At 35.3% G+C, this 25,037-nt stretch overlaps 1 protein-coding gene across 1 annotated transcript in view; it reads right to left on the minus strand.

The window, feature by feature from the left end:
• Positions 1-1,531: 1,531 nt before the first annotated feature.
• Positions 1,532-25,037, minus strand: part of CEP126 (centrosomal protein 126) — a 41,971-nt gene continuing 18,465 nt past the window's right edge. The window contains exons 5-11 of the mRNA XM_076328241.1: positions 24,169-24,367; positions 11,317-13,438; positions 7,253-7,377; positions 6,868-6,955; positions 6,135-6,344; positions 3,636-3,700; positions 1,532-1,825 (exon numbers count right to left, since the gene is read on the minus strand). Of these exons, the coding sequence (XP_076184356.1) occupies positions 1,718-1,825; positions 3,636-3,700; positions 6,135-6,344; positions 6,868-6,955; positions 7,253-7,377; positions 11,317-13,438; positions 24,169-24,367 (2,917 nt within the window). The 3' untranslated portion in view covers positions 1,532-1,717. The remainder of the gene's footprint in view (positions 1,826-3,635; positions 3,701-6,134; positions 6,345-6,867; positions 6,956-7,252; positions 7,378-11,316; positions 13,439-24,168; positions 24,368-25,037) is intronic.

The raw sequence follows: 25,037 nt of genomic DNA on the forward strand, positions 1-25,037 counted from the left end.
TGCCAGTGTCCTTCTGAGGGCATGTTCCCAGGGTTGCACTGGTACGGCACTGAGCCCACTCCTGAACCGCAACTCTCCTAAGCTCCCACACACTTTAACAAAGGCTAGCAATGACACTGTGTGGGGTTCAGGCACATCTCTGGCGGATATATGTTAGTGCTTAAGCCCCTGGACTAACGCCACAATTCTTACTGTATAGATACAAAGGGAAAATCAGGCATCTAATACGGAGTTAAAAATCCAGAGATTTAGTAAGTTGCTTTTATTGCTTCTTGCAGCTAATTACCAGCTTAGATTTGATCAGTTCTGTGCATTGTATATACCTTCTACAGCTTGTTGTAATGTTTATCTACTTTGTACAGAAACAGCAGAGGAAGAGCAGAAGAGAGGAAGTTTAAAAGTTATTGCTCCTTAGCAATTAACTAACTTCACAGATTTAGGTATCATGCTAATTAACTAATAAAAGGCTTTTAATCTAGAACTGACATAACAATGCAGACAGGTTTATCACCAAACATGTCAAATCTGTTGACATGTTAATCGTCATGCTACAGACGAATTCAAAGTCAAGGGATCAATGTATAATCTGCCAATCCAAGACTGCCAAAACCAATCTGTCCCTCCAAAATAACCGCTTGCGAAGACAACTGCAAGTGCATCTAGCTCTGCAGAAGGACTCTCAGACATGTTCTTAGACTACATACGCCCTTATGCAGAACATATTAATACTTGGCTCCATCTGGGTCTCTTAAACACAGGAATGGAGTCCTCATCTCCAGGCCTGTTGTCCCCACTTTGCTTCCTTGTAACTCTCATTACATAGAGATTGTGTAATACAGATTACAAAGGTAAAGCCAATCAGGAAAACCAGAAACCAGCTTTTGCGGATGAGCTAGCTGGGTGCTTACGGTTTTGTGTTTCTAGAATAATTGTTTTAGCCTAAAGCTGACATTGATGTAGAGAGGTTTCTCTATGTGCTTCAGTGAAAGTGCATCTACATACCATTAGTTGTACGTTTCCTTCCGATGCACCTTTCTTTCTAATTCCCTGACAATTTCAGCCTGGGGTTCTTTACATGAGGAGCTGAGGAAGAATTCCTCTTTAAGTGCAAGTGTTGATAAATGTTGTTGGGAAAATCTGGAACAGGAATCTCCAACATTTTCAACAAGAACTGCAGGAGCATACGCTAGGAGAAGTATGACGTTGGGAGCACAGTCAGTTTTAGAGTCACCAGATGTAGCAACTGAATAAGGGCAAAACACGGTCTGCAGTAATTTGCAATACAGCCACCAATATAAAGATAAAAGGTGAAACTCCATGTGTTATTTACTTATAATCAAATCACTTTTACAATACACCTCTTACAGTTGTAATAGAATCTATTAGTGAATCTTAAAAAACATGAGAAGTTAGGAAGGTAGTTTACACATAATCTAAGTAGCAAAATATTTGTTTTCCTTTCACTTGAATTATGGGGTACAGGAAATTTACACAACCAACACACACTAAAAATGTGAAGTATTTTCATTCTTTTAATTTTACAATAAAGTGCATAATAAAATAGAATTAATTATCCTAAAAATGCTTACCAGTCAATTGACATTCATTATTTGAGTTACTGCTTTCATCTTTATTTTGTTGCTAATTTTGTAGTGTCAAATAGTGTATACATTACATATGAAGTACATAAAGCTGCAATGTCCTGGAGCAGATAATGTCAGTATCTCCGGTACAATTGCAATCGATTGCTAGCTGAGGTATTCTGGTACTGCTGTGAGGCTATTGTAGTGTTCACCAAAGGGAAGGATATACATTGCTGAATACTCTATAATAAAATGGAGAATAATGAGATATACATGCATATAAACAGAAATGTGATTATGTATAATATAACATTCAAGAAACATAATCTGATGATGATATGTTATCTGTTTTCCATTATATAAACAACTGTGAACCTTCATCTGGATTTAGAGGTTGGTATTACAGGGTACAGTGTCATTCACATGAATTACTGAGTGAATATCCATACTTTATTTGGATGCTCTGAAACTAGGAGAGCTGAAGCAGGTTGTTCTCTTGGTGAAGCAAAAATTTAAAATCCCATCACTTCTCATAGCAGAAGATTTGATGAAATCTCAGTCATCTATACTTTTTCTGCAGCTGGGAACTTGTATGGCAGTTTTTCACTCTTATCATCAAGAAGAATTCCAAGCCAGTGCCTGAGATCTGAATGTATATCTACAGCTGGGCACCTGCTTAAATGCTTAAGTATATACTTGTAGGGAAAGAAGGGTCTTAAATGTCCATCAGAGAACTTAAAGTTCCAGAGACTGGACAGCCTGAGTAATGTCTAGTATTTATATCTAACTCATGAAACAAAAATCTTGTAGATGAAGAATTAGTGGGAGAAAGCTTTGTCACAGACCAGCCAGCCAAGAAGTCTGACTACTGAAAGCCAGGAAAATGGATTGGTGGGGAGAACAGCTTTTTTTTTTTCTTTAAGTAGGACAGCCTATGAAGAAAGCCCCAGAGAACATACAAGCTCAAAAATGCTTTAGTAAAACACAGTTAGATCCCATAAAGGTAGCTATGCTACATCAATTGCTGAAAAATACAAAATTTACAAGTTGTTTAGCCATAAACAGTTAAATTTGTAAGACAGGAGGCAGAAGAGAGGAAGCTGAGGTTCCAAGTCACACCTACTGCTAGGATTCACAAGAAGAGAAGTAATGATGTGCTCTGTGTTCTTTTCACGGTCCCACTTCAAATCCAGGCAATCATTTTGAATTTAGGAGCCTGGATACTTTCTGGGGTTTTTCAGTCTCAAACTCAGTAAGTGGCAAAAGCCTTCTGAATAAAGCGTATTTTCTCTAACACTTTTGGTAACAGTTTATCCAGTAAAGCATATGAAGTATGTGAAAGTATGTGAAGTATACACTCATCTGTCTATATTTTTTCCTCAGTACATATATAGTAAAGGAGGACACTGATAATACAGAATTATAAATATTAACTCCTGCATTATAAACTGAACATTTGAAACATAAATTTTGTACTTAGGACACTCATCTGCCTATTCACTTCTTTATATTCCAGGTATCATGATTATTTTGTTTCAAACTGACAAGATCTGGAATATATGAAACAAAATACAAACACTTCTTGAAGAAAGGTAATACCTGTCACTTATAGAGCATGGCATACCTGCAGGTCAAAGTAAGAATTCATTGTATTACCAATTATTTTACGCACTACTATGCATCATTCCCCCTTTCCTCTCTACATTATTAAGAAATACAAATTAGTTATGAGCTATATATAGCTCAAATGGACCCTGCTAAATTACTAGTCCTTAAAAGTTCTTGGAACTTCCTGGACTTTGCAAGTATCTTCAGATTCCAATAGGAAAATGAAGCCAGAGGATGAGGCAGCCTGGTATAAACTGTTAAAGCTGTTTACAGTACTATAAAGTTCATATGTGTATTTTTTTTAACATAAATAGAAATCTGAAAATCTGGCAAGCCAGTTGAACAGATTTATGTCAATATTTTCAATTATATTTTTACTATAAAATAAGCCATAATGTCAGTTTGTAGGAATTAAGGCTGAACATATTTAAATTAAATACTTACTAAAGGGGTGATTATCTGCAAAACATTTGAAGCAGATGGGTTTCTGGTAATGGCTTCTTGAACACCTAAAAATAGCATAAAAGTATATAATAAAAATTATGTAAACCAACTACTACAATAGAAATGTGATTCACAGTCAAATATTCAACACAAAACTTCCCAAAGGTTGTGGAAGTGTAGTTTAGTAGCACTGTTCTTTTTTCCCCTACCAACAGCTGCTGAAGGATATGCCGTATCTGTATTTTTAAAATTTGCAGCTAGATATTATTATCTGAACAAAAAATTTAGTGTCAATAAAGAAATCTAAAGCTAGAGGAAAGAATGCCAGCTACTCTAAGCTGGCAACAAAAATTCCAGACTTAGATTGGCTAGTGACTAACTGTTATTCATTAAAAAGACCGCTATGAAGGTACACAGTTTTAGTCACTTAATTTGGTAACGTGTGAAAACAAAGCCAAAAAAAGGGGTTCAAAAAGGTCACGGTTTAAAAAAGCAATGTACTTACACGACATGTAAGTACTTACAACACTTTACTTACTTACTTACAGGTACGTACTTACATGTACTTACATGTCCTATAAGTCTACCTGTAAAATTTCACAGCTTCTTATTACCAATTTTAACCCCCAAATAATTAGGCAAGCTAATTACATTTCTAAGATACATATATGTGTATGTATTACATTAATTCTCGCAGTTACTTCATTTGGAATCAGTTAACTCCTATGATTCTTTCATTGTTTAATTTCCTTATGTACTTTTCTTATAGTTTTCATAGTTTTCCTTTTCACACTTTACAAACTTCAGCTTTCTTGCTCCCAGTTGCTTTGCTGCATTTACCTTTGCCTCTATTTCTTTGTTATTTCTCTGTTATTTATACAGCAATTTATTTTCTGTTTTTTTGTATTTCTCTTTTCATATGTACTTTCTTAACCCAAGCACATCATACTAAAAGTCCTGTCTGACAAAAGACGGAATTCTTCACTTCTGTTTGCCTGGAAGCAATAACCATGAGGTACGATATAATGAAATTCTGAACCACTCTTTGATGGGAGCAGGAGTTGTAAGCTACAGCCGCAGAAAGTTTCTAAGCGGTTGCAAAGATCTTTTATTCTGCTGTTGCAGTTTACAGGAAACTGAAGCCTTTTTCCTCAAAGTCAAGCAATCCACCACCTGATGTAGACACATATGGATAGCGTGCAGGAGCTTAACAAGTCCTGGTTTAGTTTAATTCCAGTCAACAGAGAGGTAAACGTGGGTAACCTGACCATGAAATGGTGCAGTCCACAAGCAAAAGAAGTAGAATAGTAAAATAAAATCAATGGACTTCAAGAAAGCAGACTTATAAAATCAAATAATTGGCATGTAAAATTTTATATCAAAAATGTCCAAGGAAAACATAAAATTCAGAAGAGTTGGCAGTTCCATAAACAGCAAAAATGGCAAGCAGAAGTTATTCCAATGATTTGGAAAGCCAAGCAGTCCAGTGAAGAGACCATGTGGACTAAGGCACAAGGTCCCCATTGATTTCAAAAACAGGATGGAGCACACAAAATGCAGAAACTATGTCAAACTAATGAGAATTTTTATGAAAGACCTGTATGATCACGTAGGTCAAAGCAAATACTAACCTTTACATACAGTAGCCAGAGACCCCAAAAGTAAGTTTGTTCTATGAATGTTAGTTATAATAGGATGACGAATGAAAGTGTTGGCTAACTAATCATTGGAGAGAAAAAATTACCAAGAACAAGTACAGACTTTTTCCCCACATTCTTCAATAAAATGTCAGCTGCGATGGGACAGCTCATATAAAAGCACCTGTACAAAGCAGGTAAGAAATCAGCCTGGCATAGAGAGAGAATAGGTTACAGAATGCTCAGGTAAGTTTGAGATTTTTAAAATAGTTGTGCAAGTGATATTCACATAAACATTCAGATTTGGCTGCAGCAATCTCAGAACTGTATTTGTGATCTTTAAGAATTCATGGAGAAGAGGAACACCCTAAAAGACTAGAAGAAAGGAAATGAAAAGCCATTCATTATAAAGGGTTATATTTGCAAAAATATAGGGTGTATAATATAAAGGGTAATTATTTGCAAAAATAATTACAAAAAAAAAGATGGATAAACATTGGAACCGGTTCCTCAGTGAGGCTGATACATCTGTATCTGTACACTTTAAACAGTTTCGACAAACGTCTGTTAGAAACAACAGCTACAGGTGGGCTGAGACAGGTTCTGAAGGTGTCCTGCAGTCGTATTTTGAATTTTTTTGACCAAGGCAGTCACCATTATTTTAAATTCATTTCATTGACTCTAAGAAAGGTTTCACGATTTTGATCTCCTGTTTGCTACATTTAGTAAAGAATAATAATAAGAAAATAAGAAACATATTTCTATCACAGGATTAATGTTTTTAATGCAAATTAATCCATGACAACAAAATATAAAGTTATGTAATCACTTGATGTAGGATCCTATTTATTATCAAACTTACTTTGTAGCCTTTGATTGAGACGACCAAGAGACTGGAAAATCTTCTGTTCTTCTATTGAAAGTGCACTCATGCCGAGACACGGAGCCCTGTTAAGCAGCCAGGGCTGTCTGGCTTGTTGCACACTTTCCATAGCTGCCAGGATTTCATCTTCTGCAGCTGGTGTACTTGCTAGTTTTTCTGCCATAAGAAACTGAACAGTACTTTCTGAAACTGAAGAGATTACAGGGGTAGCTTCAAATGAGAAGAGCGCATGACATTTAAATATACCGCTTGCTTTCATGACTATAGGTCTGCGAAACGCACAAAATTCACATTAAAAAGGTGGCAAAGTCAAGAAGCACAATACGTCAGAAAATGACATAATTAAGATCACTAATGCATCTTACAATTGGCACCAGAGTAAGTTCTACAGACTTTGGAAATATATAGCAAGCAATACCTGTCCATATCATACAGTTATGTATGATACATACAGCTATCATACAGTTAAATACAAACAGGAATGGAATGAAACTTGACTATAAGTTGTAATGCATTTATAAAACCATCAATATCATGACATGTGATGCTATATCTTACATTTTTGTGAAAAAAAAATCAGGTCTACACAACGAACTACCCTTTCTTTCTTAAAATCACTGATGCCAAAAGACACAAGTGATGTTACACAGTGGATATATTAGGTCACTACTTTATGTATAACAAAGAATTGGATTGAGATGTGTTACTATACCTTCATCAGACTTATAGGTGTTATTCATATTTTGTACTGGATCAAATGCAGATTGAACAGGACTCAGCTGGGCAGTACCTAACGAATTCTATCAAAAATATTATAAGAATATTTTAAGTGTAATTTAAGGTAACTATACTACTTTCTGAACATTTTTATTTATTATTTCATATTACTAAATGTTTTCAAGTGCAAAAATATTAGTGTATACTAATACAGTGATGTATTCTAGTTGGTTTTATTCTTTTCATTAGCAGTGACTGCAAGCTGACTACGCACATTGATTCAAAATTGTGTGACACTGAACAAATCTTTGATGTTCCTGAAACTCTTTCCATTTTGAGGATAAATAAGCTTTTTATTTTTTATAGTATTTAATATTTACCTGTGCATGATGAGTAGGCTTCCATCTTTTAGAAGCTACACTTTGTCTTCTGTGTTCTGAAAAAGCTCTGTGTTTATTTTTGTGGTTGTCAAAAATCTGCTTTTCTTTTGTAACAGGAACAACACCTTAAATGACATGCATACAAAAATAAACCAAAAATGTGTAAAACCATGATAAAGACAGTAGTAGTAAAACTAGTAATGGTGAGTAAATGTCTCTGTCCAAATTTAGATGTTTACCTTGTGTACATGTTTACATCTGATCTTGCTAAATGTATTTTCTTACAGTGAAAAGAGAGAAACAGGCACTTCTAAGGCACATTTAATTTCATGTTAGCATAGGACTATAGGATACAGATGTGGATTGTATGTGGACATTTATAAGCAGGTTAAGCGAAGCCCCACTTTGAATCCCAGATAATAACGATGGTCTGTACAAAGATACAAGGTGGCCTTACCAAGTAAGAGGGAGAATGAACAGACAGTGAACGATGATATAACAAATACCGAATAATGTACCAAAAAGTAGTGTTTTAGAAAATAAGTTGCATTTAGAGAATAATCCTAAAGTTTAATTGTCCAACGCAGTAAATGCCTGTTGCCAAGATGCTTCATCTTATATCTTAGTGGATTCAACATTTGTTAAGATTACGTAACACCATGCAGAAAACATGTAATAGTTCACACAGTTTATTTGATTCACAGAATCACAGAATGGTAGAGGTAGCTGGTTGCCCAGGACCATGTCCAGATGGCTTTCGAGTATCTCCAAAGATGGGGACTCCACCACCTCACTGGGCAACCTGTGCCAGTGCTCGGTCACTCTCACAGTAAAAAAAAGTGTTTCCTGATGTTCAGAAGGAACCTCCTGTGTTTCAGTTTGTGCCCATTGCCTCTGGTCCCGTCACTGGGCACTGCTGAAACGAGCCTGGCTCCGTCCTCTTTGCACCTTCCTTCCAGGTATTTATAGATGTTGATAAGGTCCCCCATGGCCTTCTCTTCTCCAGGCTGAACAGTCCCAGCTCTCCCAGCCCTTCCTCCTAGGAGAGATGCTCCAGTCCCTTCATCATCTTTGTGGTCCTTTGTTGGGCTGTCTCCAGTCTGTCCATGTCTCTCTTGTACTGAGGAGCCCAGAACTGGACACAGGACTCCAGGTGTGGCCTCACAGGTGTGATTCGAATGCAAAGTCATGGTTTAAAACCTTAGTTCTACAGCTTGGGATTTTGTAGCTAATCTTACTAAATTATATATCTGTATACTAATTTTAATGACAGTACTGCTGTATAGTATTTTCCCTTGGCTAGAGAGGCCTAACGTAGACACTGTACTTCAAATTTATCTCAGTTTTGTCTGGTGTAATAATACATTTTCAAAATTAAAGCATCAAGTTTCAAAATTAAAATTAAGTTCTTAATTACACTTTCGTGCCTACAAACTGGAGATGCAAATCAGCATTTTCATGTGCAAGTCAGGAATCTACATATCCAAGGAGATACTATATTCTCATTTGTAAATGCAGTTACTTGATTTATACTTGGGAAGATAAATTACCTATTTATTTACATAATAAATATTTACATGTGCAGTTTAATGTACAGTTCATGATTAGACCAAGAGGTCTTTCAGTGATTTTAACAGAGTTTTATTTCTTTAGTTGTTATTACAGTGATATTTAACAAAGCAGAATTCCAATTCATTGATCCTAGAGGCAGATTTGAAACTAGTCATCTGGATGCTGCCATCAATAGTATCATGGGACACATTAGCTTTAAAAGGTTGCCGTTTAGTTTTATGTGAATTATTATAATGTGACACATAGTGCTGAATAGCACCTGAAAAGAAAAGGAAATGTGATCATGTTCCCCCATTGAATACGGGGGAAAATTTAAAAATAAGCAAAGAAGAAATGCCTTGTTGTATTAATAATCACATAATGTTTTCTGAAAAATAAAATCCAAAGTTGCTTTATTGATACAGATCAACAACTCAATTAGTTTGCAAGACATGCTAGATCTATGCCTAGGAAAAGACTCCTTTGAGAAATGTAAGACAAAAATACAATAAGCAATAGTATCTTTAAGGGCATGAGATACTGAGAAGTCTACCCCTGTTTAACTATAAGCATGTGAATTAGTCCCGTATTTGTCACAGGCTAAATGTTAAACACATTTTTACAGCATTTTACTGACTGAACACCAAAGGACTTAAAATAATGATAATATCCAGCTACAGTATAATATGTGTCAGCCAGAAGATGTACCACTTGAAGCCTGGAAGCCCAATTAAAGGAAGACCCTCATGGACAACAATTTTCTTTATTCATCTTGTTCTCACTTATTCTTTCTGTACATTTGGCCAACCATTGCAACAGATCACATTTTCTACACTGTCCTCACAGACCTCACTGAACTCTGTAATAGTGCCACAGCAGATATTTTACTCAAGAACAATGCAGTATTCAGTCTCTCATAACAAGCACTTCAGGACAAAGACTATGGTGATCTATGTGCATTTGCAGGCAATAGAACAAATAATAGTAAGTCATTAAGTGTTATCTAGAGTATTTAAAATGAAGACTTTCAAAACACAAATTCTAAGCAGATACTGAGAGAGGGCCACCCACCCAAATTTTAAAAAGAGGTTACTCAGCTCTTCCTCTAAAGGAGCTGGAGCTATGTGACACTGGGGATGTAGCATTTAAAGTTGCAGTGAAGACAGTATTAGCAGTGCACACAACTTTGACCCAGTAAATTTCCCGATTCATTGATCTGATGTGCAAATAAGGACATCAAGAGGCAAGTATCTCTGCTGGAGGCAAGGCATGGTAATGCAAGACTTCATTCATTTCCAATGTAAAATCAAATAGGTTAACTGAAGTCACACATATCTTAAGCTCATCTGTTCGACTTTGAACTGGAATGGACAAGCAGATAACATTTCTCATTTCCCACCCCTGCTTTAGGCCAAGAATATTCACCTACCTCTGCTTTTACACAACAAAGCTGTTCTGAATCACTCCATAGTTAAAACTATGTATTACTGTAGATAAAACTAGAAAATTAGGGTTTTTTAAGTTATGGGAATTACTTATTTTGCTAGAAAGTATCTTTGAGCTGCATGGCCAATCCTCGGGGTGATCTCAGTACGTTAAGTGGTTTGGAGTGCTGCTTGTACCTGAAGCAGGGTCTACAGGTTCAGGAGCTCTGCCTCCAGCTGCAACCCTCAATAGGAAGCAAACCAGCACACAACATACAAATTACAAGCACAAGGATGCCATCAGTGCCCAAGGCACAGAATATAGCTAGGCTGCAGAGGAAAAACAAGACAAATCAAAAAACATGAAACATATTTTGAAATGTAAATAACAGGAGATTAAAGTTTATTCTCCCAAAATTTCTTATGCATCTTTCCTCTATTTTACCAATCAACCTCTGCATCATATTGTTCCCAAGGTTAATTTTTAATAAAATGCAGGATTGGTCCTAAAATTTCTTAAAATTCTTTATAAATCAGGCATATTCTGCAGCACAGCAAAATTTGTCTGGTAGAAGCTCTTTATTTTTAAATTTAATTTAATTTTTCTGAACATTAACTGTATTACTGGGACTAAAACTTAATAATTTTAGGCATTTACAGTGTCAGCATTTAAAAACATGGTAGATCTACATTTCTTTCACTCTCAGGTGGCAGTGACGGACAACAAGCTGTGACTCCCAGTTACCTTGTAAAACTTGCTCATATAAACTTACTCACTTCCTCCTATATCATTATTTAGACCACCTGTCACATCTGCTCATTAGTCAGGAATATCATCTCAGGGAAAATACTTCCTTTTCATTTACTATTGCAGAGAGCTATTAAAAATGGGGATCGACGTTTGAGAGGCCTCTGGGCACTGCTAGAATAGAAATGACAGTGACAAATGGTGAAAACTTGTTAAAACTGGCTATATTGTATGAATGGATGAAAGGCTGGGTGTTTAACTGAAACCAAATTTGTGATGTAATTGAAAAAGACTTTTTTCTGAACATGCCCCCACCCCAAACCCAGAAACATGACTCTTACCAGTAGCAGGGTCTTTTGGAGCTCGGGCAGTATGCACTCCTTGCCAGGAGGTACTTGTTTTTCCAGCTGCTGGAATATGATGGAGATGTAATCCATTTTCTGCGTTAGCAGGTCTTCTTTCAGTGCAGGTTACTGAACAATCTTGACAGGCGCTTGTCTGAACACTATTTACAGAACAAGTATTTTTTGCCCAAGGTTCATATTTGGCTGTGCTGCAGCCAGGTGTAGATATCACAGTGGCCAAGTTCGAACAACAAGTAATATTCTCACTGTTTTCTGTACTGTTTCTATTTAAAACCTGATCTGCTAACAAAACATGCCTTTCATTTAAATCATTCCCGCTGGTAGTGGTAGCTTGAAGACTTGAAGGCAGCAGTGGCTGACACCCAGGGCTGGCTGTGTTTTTGCCACTTCTGTTTCCCAGCAGAGGTGCGGATGGTGGGTGAGGCGCTAACAATTTCCCTGGAGCTTTTAGAGTTTTGCTGGCTTCAGTGGCTGACTGTGGTGGGATTGTAGTGCCTATTCTCTTCTTGGGCATAAAACTTGGCTGGGCTCTTACAGATCTTGGTCTTCTAGTTATTTTTGCCTTATTTTTGAGTTGATTAACTTCATTAATTTTAGAATTATTACTACATACTGGGGGGTTACTTTCTTTGTCTTTTGATACCATCCAAGCTTTTTTAGCAGAAAAGGATCCAGTAGACATAAACATATTCAGAGATGGGCATTCTTTATTTGATTCTCCAGTATTAACATTTGGTTTTGATATATGAGAGTTTTCCTGATGATTTTTCATGAACTTGGGGTTTGAAGGTTGAGCAACAATACTTAAATTAGTCTTAGGAGCATTATTTGTAGTTTGAACATATTGCAGCTGTTCAGAAGATATTTCACTGGCGGTTTTTTCATAGCATTTTTCATTATTTTCTATTATTATCTGGTTAATTTGATCACACCATCTTAGCTTTCTATTGTATTTTTCATTTTCTGCAATTTTCTTTTTTATTTTTGCCAGTTCTAAACTGTCTCTTATAGAAGACACAGGTCGAGTTCCAAAACTGATCCCGTGATTCATAACCACAGCTTTGAAACGACCGGGTTCATATTTAGATTCCTTTAAGATACTTGTGAATAATTGTGCTCTTTTTCTTTCAAGAATATTGTTTTTCAGGGTTTTGTGTTGTGCAGGAGTGCCAGAATTTAACTCCGTATCAGACACCAGTGACATAGTTTCTACCATATTTCCCTTTTCTTCCTCTTTGTTACTCTGTTGCTTAACATCGCACAGAACTGAGGCGTTTGGTATGTCCTGGAATAAAGATGATCCTGGATTAATGTCATCAATACATTTAATATTTTCTTTTGTTTCAATCATTTTTCCTGAGGTATTTTTTAAAAACTCCATACTGATGTTTTTGTCCTTTGGTAATGTATCAGCTGTGCTGGGAATGCCAGTGGAACATCCCTGATTAGGAAATAAGATTACAGATGTTGCAATAGGTTGACTGGAGGTTTGCACAGATACTGTTCTTTTTTGTAGGGTCATTTTAAAACTCTGATCTTGCATCAGATCCTGAACTCTTTCTCCTGGAATAGAGTCAGGGCTGGCCCAGGCTTTGCTAGGATTGAAAACAGGATGACCAGTGGCTAATGTGCTAGCCGTTCCAGAAGATGGCTTGCTTCCTTCTTCTTTTATATTTTGCAGAAAACTAAATGCATTATTTAGAGATTGCTTACCAGAGGCAGAGAACTCTGCAGGTTTTTTTTCAGATCTGTGAGAAACAGATGATTCCTCTTCTGAATTGTTTACATGTTCAGCAGGAGTCAGAACATTATGTTCAGCTAAAAGACCACGAATAGGTAAGTTATTGTTGTTTTGGGAATCTACATTTCTCAGACAATTATTTAGATGCATATTTTTAGAAGTACTTTGAGCTGCATAAAGCAAACCATTATTCCTGGTCTGTGATTTTTCTGGATTGTACAGGGCACAGTCACACTGTGTAGTCAAAGATGATTCACTTGGTGTTGTGTAATTTCTATTTTGTTCTCCAGCCTCAAGACTGTCAAGGCTTGACAAGCTTTCTGAATCATCTGTTTTCTTGACCTCTTGATGAAAATTCTGAAATACAGGCATAAAACTAGACTGTTACATTTATCAGAAATGTTTTTTTGCTGATGGTAATTTTTCATTAATGAGAGCTTAGGCTAAAATGCAATCAATATTGAGCCTGGTGTTTTTACAGCTTGGGGTTGTAGCACCATGAATGTTTCCATCAAGTCAAAATTCACCTGTGTTCAATTGCAAAAGAAAATGATGTGCTTTGGGCATGAAATTCAGAGAAAAGAGCTGCATAGTTCAACAAATTTAATCCTATAGTTTTATATCAATTCTACATATCAAAAGAGGAACAAGATTTGTCTAAACAACACTACTGTTTCTGGATTGCCCTATGGCACAGGATGGGTTTTGTACTCTAACATGTAAGGGAGTTTACAAAATTAAAGAGAATCCATAAAAATGCAGATTTGATAGTGGATCTGCCCCAAACTGGAATTTTTCCATAATTTCCACTAATATGTTTATTTTCATACAAAGTGCCTTGAGTGATGAGGATTTAAACTTTGTCATGGCAAACACAGAAAACCTCTCTCAGCTATGATAATCACAGTGATTAACAACCCCCCCTGTGAAAGCCCCTCTTCTCATCTTTCAGAAAGAAGAAAATATCATCTGATCTATGAGGACAGATCAGATCTAAGGGCATAGGAAGGCCTCATCCACTCCCCCAACTTCTCTGTCAAACACTGATGTAGTGATGAATAAGAGCAACAGGCACCACATGAATTGCCAGTGAGACAACTTTATGTATGCACTATGTAGGCATTTTCTTTACTAATACTTCTCCACTCAAACACTGAGATGCCTGACATGGTTTTAAATACATAGTTTTTTTTTAAGTTCAAGGTTTGAAAATACACATAAACATCAAGGAAAACATGCACATCAACTATTTTCACATTCCCATACACTCCCTCTCTCTCTGCCACTTCCACACAACTGAGCAGCTAAGTGATTTTATATCATATGTTGGAAAAAATCATGGTGAAAAACTAAAAGAAGCTGCATTAGATATGTAATCTTATGCAATTAAGATTTTTTTTTTTATTAGTGACTTTAAATGGAACATGTTTCAAGTAGCAAAATCTGTTAACCTAGGTAAGTGATTATATATCCCCTGGCAAATGCAATAGAATTAATATTTTGAAAACTTACTAAAGAACGCATAAAATTAATTACTGAATAAGAACATATTTTTATAGTAAAACTTTGTTTATTCTAATAAAATTGTTATACCATAATATTGCATAGTTTATAGCTGTATAAATATTTTAAATTGCAGCAAAAAAAGCTTAGTGAGTCCTGGAAGTTTTTTTATGATTGAATTAAATCTTATCTTGCACTAAATGTTCAGAGGTTGGTACAGTCTTCCATTATAGTTATGATCTGAGATAAAGAAACTAAATAGAAGAACAAAGAGTGGGGAAAGATCCCTTTAGGGAACATTTTCAAACTAAAGCTATACAAACTGGTGTCTTTCTAATAGAAAAGAATAAATAATGCTTTGTTAGTTATTTATTAACCTTTATGTGTGGCTAAATTATATTGTTAACCTCTGTTTGAACTTCACCAAACAAGGAAAAGGCATATGCTCAGAGTTTTCTGTACTAGGCCAAATTTAAGAAATAACTTTGAGATTTTCAGATGGGAAAAAAACAGTACAAAGAAATTATAGGTGTCAGGCTTACTTCTTGTCTAATCTGGAAACTGCACCTGTATAGCTAAACATGTGTTTCTAAAATGACTAAGTTAAATAGAGGAAAAATTTTGTAAGGATTGATTTTGAAAAACCTGTTCCGATAGCAGGTTAGCTTAAACTGGTAAATCTGGAGGGTGCAAGAAAAGTTGCAACTTAAAAAAATTAAGGTAAAAAAAATTGTATCCAGTTGTGCTCCAGAGGTTGAAAGTAGACTTGATCCTGCATTATACATAATTTTACTCTCCTTGTAAAACAAAACTTCATGGGAACACAAAATCTCAGTTGAGGCAACCTCCAGAAATAAGTTGGGAACTAAAGGATAAAGAAGGATTCCCCATTTAAACACATACAAACTTTTACTTAGTTCATGCAAGTTTAGTTAATTTACATTTGTTTTGTTGCATCATACAATTTCATCATTTCACACATTAAAGATGCTTATCCTCACTAAAATATTTAAATATTTTATTTCCCTTTCTAGCCTACTCTGTAGTAAAAGTGAATGTCTCATTTTCTTGTAAAAATGCATAACTAGAACTACTTATGCAGACCTCAAAAAGCATTCAACAATTATTTGTTCTTTTTTAGTGGTCAATAGCTACAGGGAAATAAACCTGGAAATCCCAATGATTTAATTTGATGTAATCTGTGAGAATATTACAGGATGATAAGGAAATAAAAATGTTCATAGAGTGTACTATCTTTTTATTTTCTGGATTTGCATATTGTTTCTGTTATAAAAGTACAATTTATTGTATTGCCTGTTGCCTGCATTATCTTATGTCCTAGTGCATGAAATCTAAACCCAGCCTGTCCACATACTTGGTACTCTGGAAAAGGAAATACTTATGAGGAGTTAAAGAGGTCACTTATACGTCTTCAGACTTAGAACAGCTGTGTCAAACACTTTCATTTCAGTAAAGCACTAAAACAAAGAGAAAACATGATCCTAAGAAATCTTTCACGAAGCAAATGAAAGAACAACATTGAAACAAGTAAAATTTTAGAGAACCTCACAAGTGAATTTTCTGCCAAAGGACTCTGTCAGAACGCTATCACACTAAAGAGCTGGTATATGTATATTTGACATTTTCTGCAAACGAATTGCTGACTGTACACAATTCCAAGAGGTGAATGGGAACACTCTTCTGAAGATAAATGCTAGAAAAATGCTACCTACTCTGAAAACCCAGGCCCCTCACCTCTCACACTACTTGCTTTTTTTGATCATTTTGACTGGTTTATTTACAGGACTTCTTTGTGTGTTATATGTGTGTATATATAATGAGATACTTCACATTCATTGTGAAGTAAAAGACACCAATGTTCACACAGATACAAAGCTACTTCTCAAAGCCAGTGAGGTACCTAAACACCTTTACTGGTTTTGAGTTTACCAACTATGGAATGGGCAAGTCCTTTAGAAAATTAATAATCTCTTTCCTATGCAAGTTTGGAAAACATAAAGTACATGGCACTACACAATACTGATTTCACAGGAGATCTGGGCAGACCCAAGAAAGCAAATGTCACTGAGGCAGGATTTTGATGCTTATGTTACACAAGAGATCCAGAATACTCTGCCAAACCCACCAAAGAAGCTACGGAGGTGTAGGATGACGAGAATAAAGCTTTCTACCAACACCCCTGTCTTTCCTAGGCTAACTCCTAGGTGCCTGATTTCCCCCCAAGCTATCTAGGATACAGAAACTAGCTATCTATGAACCTGACTATTTAAAAGTACCCGATTTGCTTGTTTTGAAAATTATTACAGGATGCTAGAAACACAGGTTCAAACTCCTTGGGATAAAAAGAACTCAAGTTTCCAATTTCTTAGGCACTCAAGTACTTCAGTAAGCTGTAATGAAGGATTTTTAAAAATAAGTGATCTGAACACTGAGTGTCAGGGTTTCACTCTGACTTCCTTTTTTAATGAAGTCCTGAGCTAAATGTACATAACTGTGTAGGAAACAGGTTTTCAGCTAAACATTTCTCTCTGTTGCTTTCTATTAATTAATTTAGCATCTCAGTACTCAGAGTGCTGGTTCTCAGGATCCTTACTCCAGGTGCCTAACTCTCTCACAAACTAACCTAGTCATTCAGCTCCAGAAGTAGAATTCATAATGCTAGTTTTTAAATACTATTAAAATCATTAAATTATTAAATGTTGGGGCACTGAGCACCACAATGTATTAGTCCCTTTTTTGTTTCTAACCCATTAATAAATTTGCTTTGAACAGGCACCATCCACCCTGCACATTTAAGAGACGGGGTCATGCAAAAATAACATGGGACTGCATAATTGAAAACCATCATGAGGCAAACAGACATGGAGAAAAATTAGGCATGCATATGCAATATTAATTCTAGAAGTTCTTAATTGCTTAACTAATAATAATTTTAACGTTATATATAAAATGCAATGACATAATTTAATGAGCAAATTAAGTTATTTACAATCTATGTTATATTCAATGTCATTTTGGTTATCCCATAAAAGGATAAAGGAGATCAGCTAAAACTTATCCATTTTCACTTTTTTGGAATTTGCAGGTTGTAGGAGATATGATGTTTTTAAAAATATTTTATATTTTTAGATAGTAATGATGTAATGATGTAATAATAGTAGATGCAGCTATTTCTAGACAATACTTTAGAGACAGAAATGAAGGGGAAATAATTCTCAGAGATTTTTTTCCATTTTAAAGCAAAGAAATAATCCTCCCTCTCACTGATGGTTAAGGTCTGAATGATGAGACGCAAAGTCCTGAAATTATTCTTTTCAGAAAAGCTTTCCAACAAAGTCTGATTTATGGGGAAAGAAGGAAAGAATAACTGATGGAGGAAACTATTTCTTCGTCTTCTAGAAAACTCAGAATCTGTCTTTCTGGTTTATTCTTCTTCAGATTTTGATGTAAAATACACAAATAAGGCAAAGCATTAGGGTTGACAGATTTGAATGAACTGGAGCTGTAGCATCAGAAAAAAATTATTAATACTATTTGACCAGTACACACCTCCTAAAAGACCCACAACTATACAGTGTGTGAATATAATTTTTAAAATAATCCATAGTTCAGCTGAGGAACTATCCTACCAGGTCTCTCTGACTTGCTAAAAAATTAGTATACATTTTTGCAGTGTAAAGAGCATTACATTTTCTTTTAGCAATGTAAACACATTGCAAGGATGGAACAGTTTTTAACATGTTTCCACTCTATCTTGTGCACTGCACAGCAGCAACCAAGGCAGAAGGTGGATTTATATCAGGAAATCCTAAAGGTCAGATACAGAAATACTTTAAGAATCATAGAATATCCTGAGTTGGAAGGGACCAACGAAGATCATTGAGTCCAAATCCTGACTCCACACAGGGCAACCTAAAAGTTAAACCATATATCCAAGAGTGTTGTCGAATAATATATATTTATACCTCTCTAGAAATAAGTTTCTCTAATGAGACAGTTTCATGTAATTGCCAACAGTCACTGCATGCTTCATTAATATAATCACTTGTCTTGAAAAAAATATTTTGTGACTGTTACATGTTACCTGTTTTACAAATTCCATTTTTTCGAGCCGATATTTTTCAAGACATACATTCCTCTTAAGAACTTTACAGACATGATTTATAAGAACATGTACAAGATTTCAGCATCTACCTTCCCCTAAACAGCCTACTGAATTTAAAGGCTGGTTTGTTTTTTTTTTTTCTTGCCACTGTTTGAAACAGTGTAATTCTTTAAGTTGTTTGTCACAAGATCTTTCACTCTCCTGGGTCCCAGTTATTCGCTGCTTATTCCTGTCCTCGGAATTCTGGGCATCTGGTTTAATGCTTTATTTCCCAGTTGGTGAGCCATACTTCCTTATGGAGATATGCCAGTATTGGGCATAAATTGCACAGCAAAGCTCAAGCTACTAAATCCCATAGAAGTGCCACTGGGGATTTATAAAAATTAATGCAGTACAAAATTGAAAAAAGTGACTAAGTTTCTGTGCACCCAGGCCACCATGAGCCTGCTAGGACAGAAGCAGAACACCGGAAGAAAGAAGTAGTTAAATTCTGTTTTGCTTTCCACTTCACAAAAAGAGGTTTATCTCTTTAAAAAGCAAAACACAGCTCTGCCATCTTCAAGGGGGTAGAATTATTCTGGACAGTGACACTTTAATCTTGATGAGAAAGCAATAGACTTCCCAACAACCCCTTGAGACATTAGTATATATACTATCTCTGACATTGCCAATTTATTATAATATAATATAGCATCCTGACAGACCAGTACGCACAAACTTTTGTATCTTCCACTCCTTTCCTGCAAGCAAACATTTTATTATTACCATAACTGCAGTAAACTAAAGATCAGATACTGCTATTTTTTCCCCTGTTCCTCTCCTTTAACTACATTTATAAACAATTTATTCTGTTCTAGTAAAACAAATAACTTAAAAATAGCTATGAAGTATGACAGAAATAATTTAGTGCATAGCTATCTATAAATATTTCATAGATACTTATATATGTATATGGATATATGTGTATGAATGTAAAACCAAAAATGGAGTCATGTTAATATGTATGGCCATTCTTATGAAAAAATGTATGCTTGTAAAGGAGGAGCAGATATATATTAGATGACAGTTCTCAATTTCCCTGTTTCTGTGGTTTGTGAGCTATGCTGTATGTATAACAATCCTAACTTATCCACAAGCAAAGTCTTATTGACGTATTAATCTACCTGTGAAACAAACTATTTTGTACTGAAAATGCTGTTTCAGCTTCAATCCTACATTATCACCTGTTCAAGTAGGGGTTTGAATTGAGGCAAGACACTCTTCAAATGACTGAACATCCAGATTGCCAGATATGAAGATTGTAATGCTATTTTATACAGCACAGGCTTGGAATAAACCACTATTTTACATAAAAAAACCCTACTCTTGAGGAATACACAATCAAAACAAGTTCAAGTATTTGGGTAAAATAATTTAGTCTGGCGATACATTTCAATTTGCCTTTATAGCAAATGTGAATTTTGGATTGGTGAAATAACATGGAGGATAGTGGTATGTTGCAATATTGGTTGAAAGCCAGTAAAAACTGACCCCCCCTGATCTTGCCAAAAGGAAAATGAGAAGGGAAATCACTCAAGTTTGTCATATAATTTAAGCGATCAACATAAAAGCTGTTAATGTTCACCGTTATACATAAAAAATGGCCAACGTTTCTAGATTTAAGGTGACCGTAGAAACCTATTTCAAGTCTTTGAATGGTCTCTTCAAAATCAGATCTGACTTCAGTTCCAATGCCATTTCATCCTAACCCTCCCCTTAAGAGTCTGTTTTCCCACTAACTAGCCCTGAGCATTCTACACGTTCTTGACACTCAGGAGAGACTGTACACGGGCACTCCTTTTTTCCATACTGGTCTTGTCTATGCCTCTGAAGAGTTAGACTGATACAATACACCTTGCAGAAAGAACCCTTGTTTAACTCATTCCAGTCATACTACAAATGCACTTGAAAATGAATTCAGTTTTTCCATCAGTTACCTGAAACATCTTCATTTCATAGACACAGTCCAACCTCAAAAGCATAGTAACACAATCAGCTAACGGTCATACAGGTCAACTCACTCATGAAAGTAAGGCTATGTCCATGTCTATGTATTTGCAGCATCTCCTGCTTTCATTCAGTGAAACATCACTTAGAAAATATTATTCATTATTTCTCAGTGACTTAATTCTATATGTAACATATATAAACTTACACACAGTATAATAGGATACAAAATTGTATTGTATTTGAGATAATAACTTTCTGACCTCATGGTTTGGGTTGCAATTTCTGAGAAATGCTACCTGTGTTCCAGTCCCTGTTTCAATAAATATTGAAGCATTTTTTTGCCAAGGGGAACAGTATCCATAGAAAGACTGATACTGAGTACTTCAATGGCTGCACAATATGCTTGGAAAAAAAGGAGAACCAAGGTAAAATTCCTGCTTCAAATAAATCGGAAAGGGATTTAAATTTGGATTTCACAGATACCACTTGAATAACCTAATTAAGGTCATATAAATGAGGGAAGAGGAAACTACAGTCTCCATGTTGTAATCTATACCTGTTTTGTCTGTGAATTAGCTCTTGCTTCCAAGTATTTTGTTTAAAAAGTGAAACAATAAAATGTTACATCAATCAAACAGTTTAATTTAAGCATAATGTATTTTTCTGGAATAGCATAAAAATATCGCACTGACAAAAACAATTTTGTATGGCCACCAAATTAAAGAAGTGGTGAAAAGAAAAAAAGATATATGAGTAATACTATTCTGTGTCACAGTTGAACCATTTTAATGGAAGTTTTCTAAATTATTCAGTTCAAGGCAGGTGCCAGAATGGAAAATTTCATCATAAACAGTTAACATTTGGAAAAATGATAAACACTTGAGAGTAATGTCTTTTGGTGAAAAGCTGCATGCAGCTTTAGCTAAAGACCATGCTACCAGCTCCACCTTAAAGATTTTATTTATGCCTGCAACAAAACCAGGAAAGGACTGTGCAACAAAACCTTTGATTGCGAATGAAGTTAACAATATGAATTTCTTCAAAATGGAACATACTTATGGACACATAACAAATAATAATTTGATGTACTGGCTTAGATGTAACTGTTGCACAAAATAAAATCTACTGCTCTCAATACTTTATGCAAAATAATTTTGGAGAATGGTAGAAGGGTCACTAAAAACCTTGGCTTACTGCTGAAACTATACAAATTTTTAGGGATGGAAAGCAGGGAACACACCGTATCTACCAGTAAGGGCCTACATAGAACTTTATTACCCCATAGCAAAGAAAAGAATTTTAGGAATCTTTATAATCCTGCTGGGCCTGTAAAAACAGAAACAAAGAGAGGTCAAGGGATCTCAATGGATGGTTAGACTGCAAAGCATGTGCACAGTGAAATACTTTGACATTAGTTTCAGAAAGGCAAGCACTGTTGAAATGACTTTGGACAACAGACAGTAACAAGAATACTGAAGCCTATTCATGTCAGTAACAGTATTTTAAATAATTATAAATTATAAATTTTATTAGTATTATAAATACTACTTCACATCACAGGAAATCACAATGCACATGCACAGCAGCACAATCCAAGTATTAATCTTCCAAAACTCAGGCTTTAGAACAATGACAATAGCTTTCTTGATTATTTTTCTAATCAGAGTCCAAAGCATGTAATTTCAAGAAAGAAAGTCCAAATGTTTGAAGTATAAATATTTATAATTTGAAACTATTTATCAGAGGGAAGAAGCTGAGCAACCCCTAGTGGTAGCAGAAAAATACATTCTGGAAAAAAAAGCAAAATTTTTTACAGGACCAAAGCATTTTCAAAAATACATTAATTTGTAAACACAAATTCCTGTATTATATGCAGTGTCCAAAGCTGATGAGAACATTTAGAAAAAACTATAAGTAAAAAATCATGCATGACTCAGCAGTTTTTCCCTAGAATTCAATTAGAATGTGATAATTGTGTTTGATAAAATACACTAGAACATAGATGTCTTACAATATATTAAGAAGAATCTTTTTATACATTTTTCTCAAAAAGATTGCATTATTTTCCTAATTCTAAGATGTCCTAATGCAGCTACTGCAAAATTCAGCATCATCATTTAAGGAGGGATTTGCAAACATTATACCAATGAAACGCACAACATGGTATTAAAAAAAAAAAAGCTTAGACCTTTTTGTATTTTTTTTGAAAGTGGTTATCTAGAAATCGGTTTTATCAGCTGTCTTCTATAAATTGCCATTTGCTCTTCCTTCTTTTATGCTTGGAAATAAGACTGAACACTAATCAACAACCTTGCCAGTACAAACTGTACTTTCTATCTCCTCAACCTTTTTGAAATTTACTCCAGTTGAGTGAGATTTTTCTGTGTTAGTCATCAGCTGCTCAAGATTCTCATGAATACCCATCAGAACAAAGGAGGTACTAAGACAGAGATGAATGTGCCTGAAAACATCGATATCAAAGAACTCAAAATATATCTGAACTGTATACAGTCTTTCAAAAGTTATCCATACAGATGTATTAAAAGGAAAAGCCCTTGCTCTGCTGCCACCAATGATCCCATGCCTCTAGCCATCACCAATATAAAGGGATGGTGCTTCATAGTGTCAAGGTCATTTTAGACACCACGAGTCCAGATACCAGTAGATATCATAAAATAAAAGAATGAATCCAGAATTATGTCCTCTTGTTTCCAAAAGATGTAATATTGAAGACAATGTTTCCAAAATCAAAGACAAGAGTGACAGACCTAAAATCACACTTAAAAATAGTTATAAGAAATCACTTTGGAGCTCAGTTCTTCTTGATTTTCACTGTGTTTCTAAGATGACTTTTGAAACTGATTTTGGGTCCAAAAGTTAGTTTAGACAGAAAGTTAATGGGCTTGTTACTGGAACACCTGCATCTATTCCAAAGATAACAAAAAAGGATCTCAAGAGACTTGAAGTCAATCCCCAAGAAATCACCACACATTTGGGAAAAAAACCAAGAAACAAAAAAATCCCAACATTTGACCTATCATAATTATACTGCTATAGCATTTTGTGCTGAGCTGTAGCAATCAGCAAAGCAGAAACTTAACTGCAAATTGCAAGCCGCTAATTTAAGTTTGGAGCGAGCTAGTTTGTGATAGACTAATGGCTAGCAACTTCAGAGCCAAGAATTCCAAGACACAAATCTTACGTTCACAGAAAGAAAGACAACACAACAGATATCTTTGAAGAATTTGTGAAACTATTCTTACAAACATTTTTAAAGATTTCTGATTTCTTACTGAAAAATATGTATAATTTTACTTTAAATAATCTATTGGTAAGGCACAATGCAGTCTGCCCTCAGTTGTCTACTTGGTAAAGTGTGCTTAACAGACCTTTCATTTTTATCACATTCAAGAAACTTTCTATTACATTTAAGAAGCATCATTTAATGAATCACATGAAAATATCATACCTCCAAGTTGCTGAGATGCTGTTTTTCAAGGAGTTGTTGCATTTCTTTCAGATTTTTCTGGAAGAGAAGTTGCTTACTATCCACATTTGTTCTACTGCTCTCTTGTATTGTTTCATCCCAGCCAACCATTGCTGAAATCTGCTTCTGATGGAAAGAACCATTTCTAGATGCTGATGAGGATGAAGTGTCATCTGTGGTTCTTGATGCAAGCAAATAACTTATTACTTTGGCTTATTTCTATGCATCAACTGTACACTTTTAAACATATTCCTTTCCAAAAGTATACATCATCAATAAATGCCTGGCAAGTGAAGGACAGCTATACTATATGTAACTACAGGTGGTACTGTTAGTACTATCTAAAACTGTCCAACACTTTCCATTTTAAACCTTCTCTTCTGTTATTTATAAATAGTCAGACTTTTGTGATTGGGTTGTTGGGTGACTGCCTCAGGCTGAATTATTCTGGAAAATGTCAGCCAACAGTTTGGTCATTTACAGAAATAGAACACGGAGGGTTTTTTTTAAAAAAACCAAGCAAAATGGCCTTTATTTGTCCATAAGGTTGGCTTCTATAGAGGATAACTATATACTGATGCTGTGAGATATTCCCTTACTTCAAATAGCAGGAAGGCTTTGTAGTATCTAGAGAGCCCAATTCTACTGATGATGTGTAATGGCAGTAATGTGGTACATTAAAGAATTTGTATTTGCTACCTGAGAAAAAAAACTTTGGAGTAGCTATTGTAGCTGGGTATTGTGGTCACGGTGAGCCCAAATTAAGATAGAGGAAACCACAGGTTTCTACAGGATGACGATTAGCAAGAACCATGAGGCTGGTTGACGCCCAGGAATCAAAGAAGCCAAGA

Source organism: Aptenodytes patagonicus, chromosome 1 (genome assembly GCF_965638725.1).
Source record: "Aptenodytes patagonicus chromosome 1, bAptPat1.pri.cur, whole genome shotgun sequence".
Taxonomy (NCBI): domain Eukaryota; kingdom Metazoa; phylum Chordata; class Aves; order Sphenisciformes; family Spheniscidae; genus Aptenodytes; species Aptenodytes patagonicus.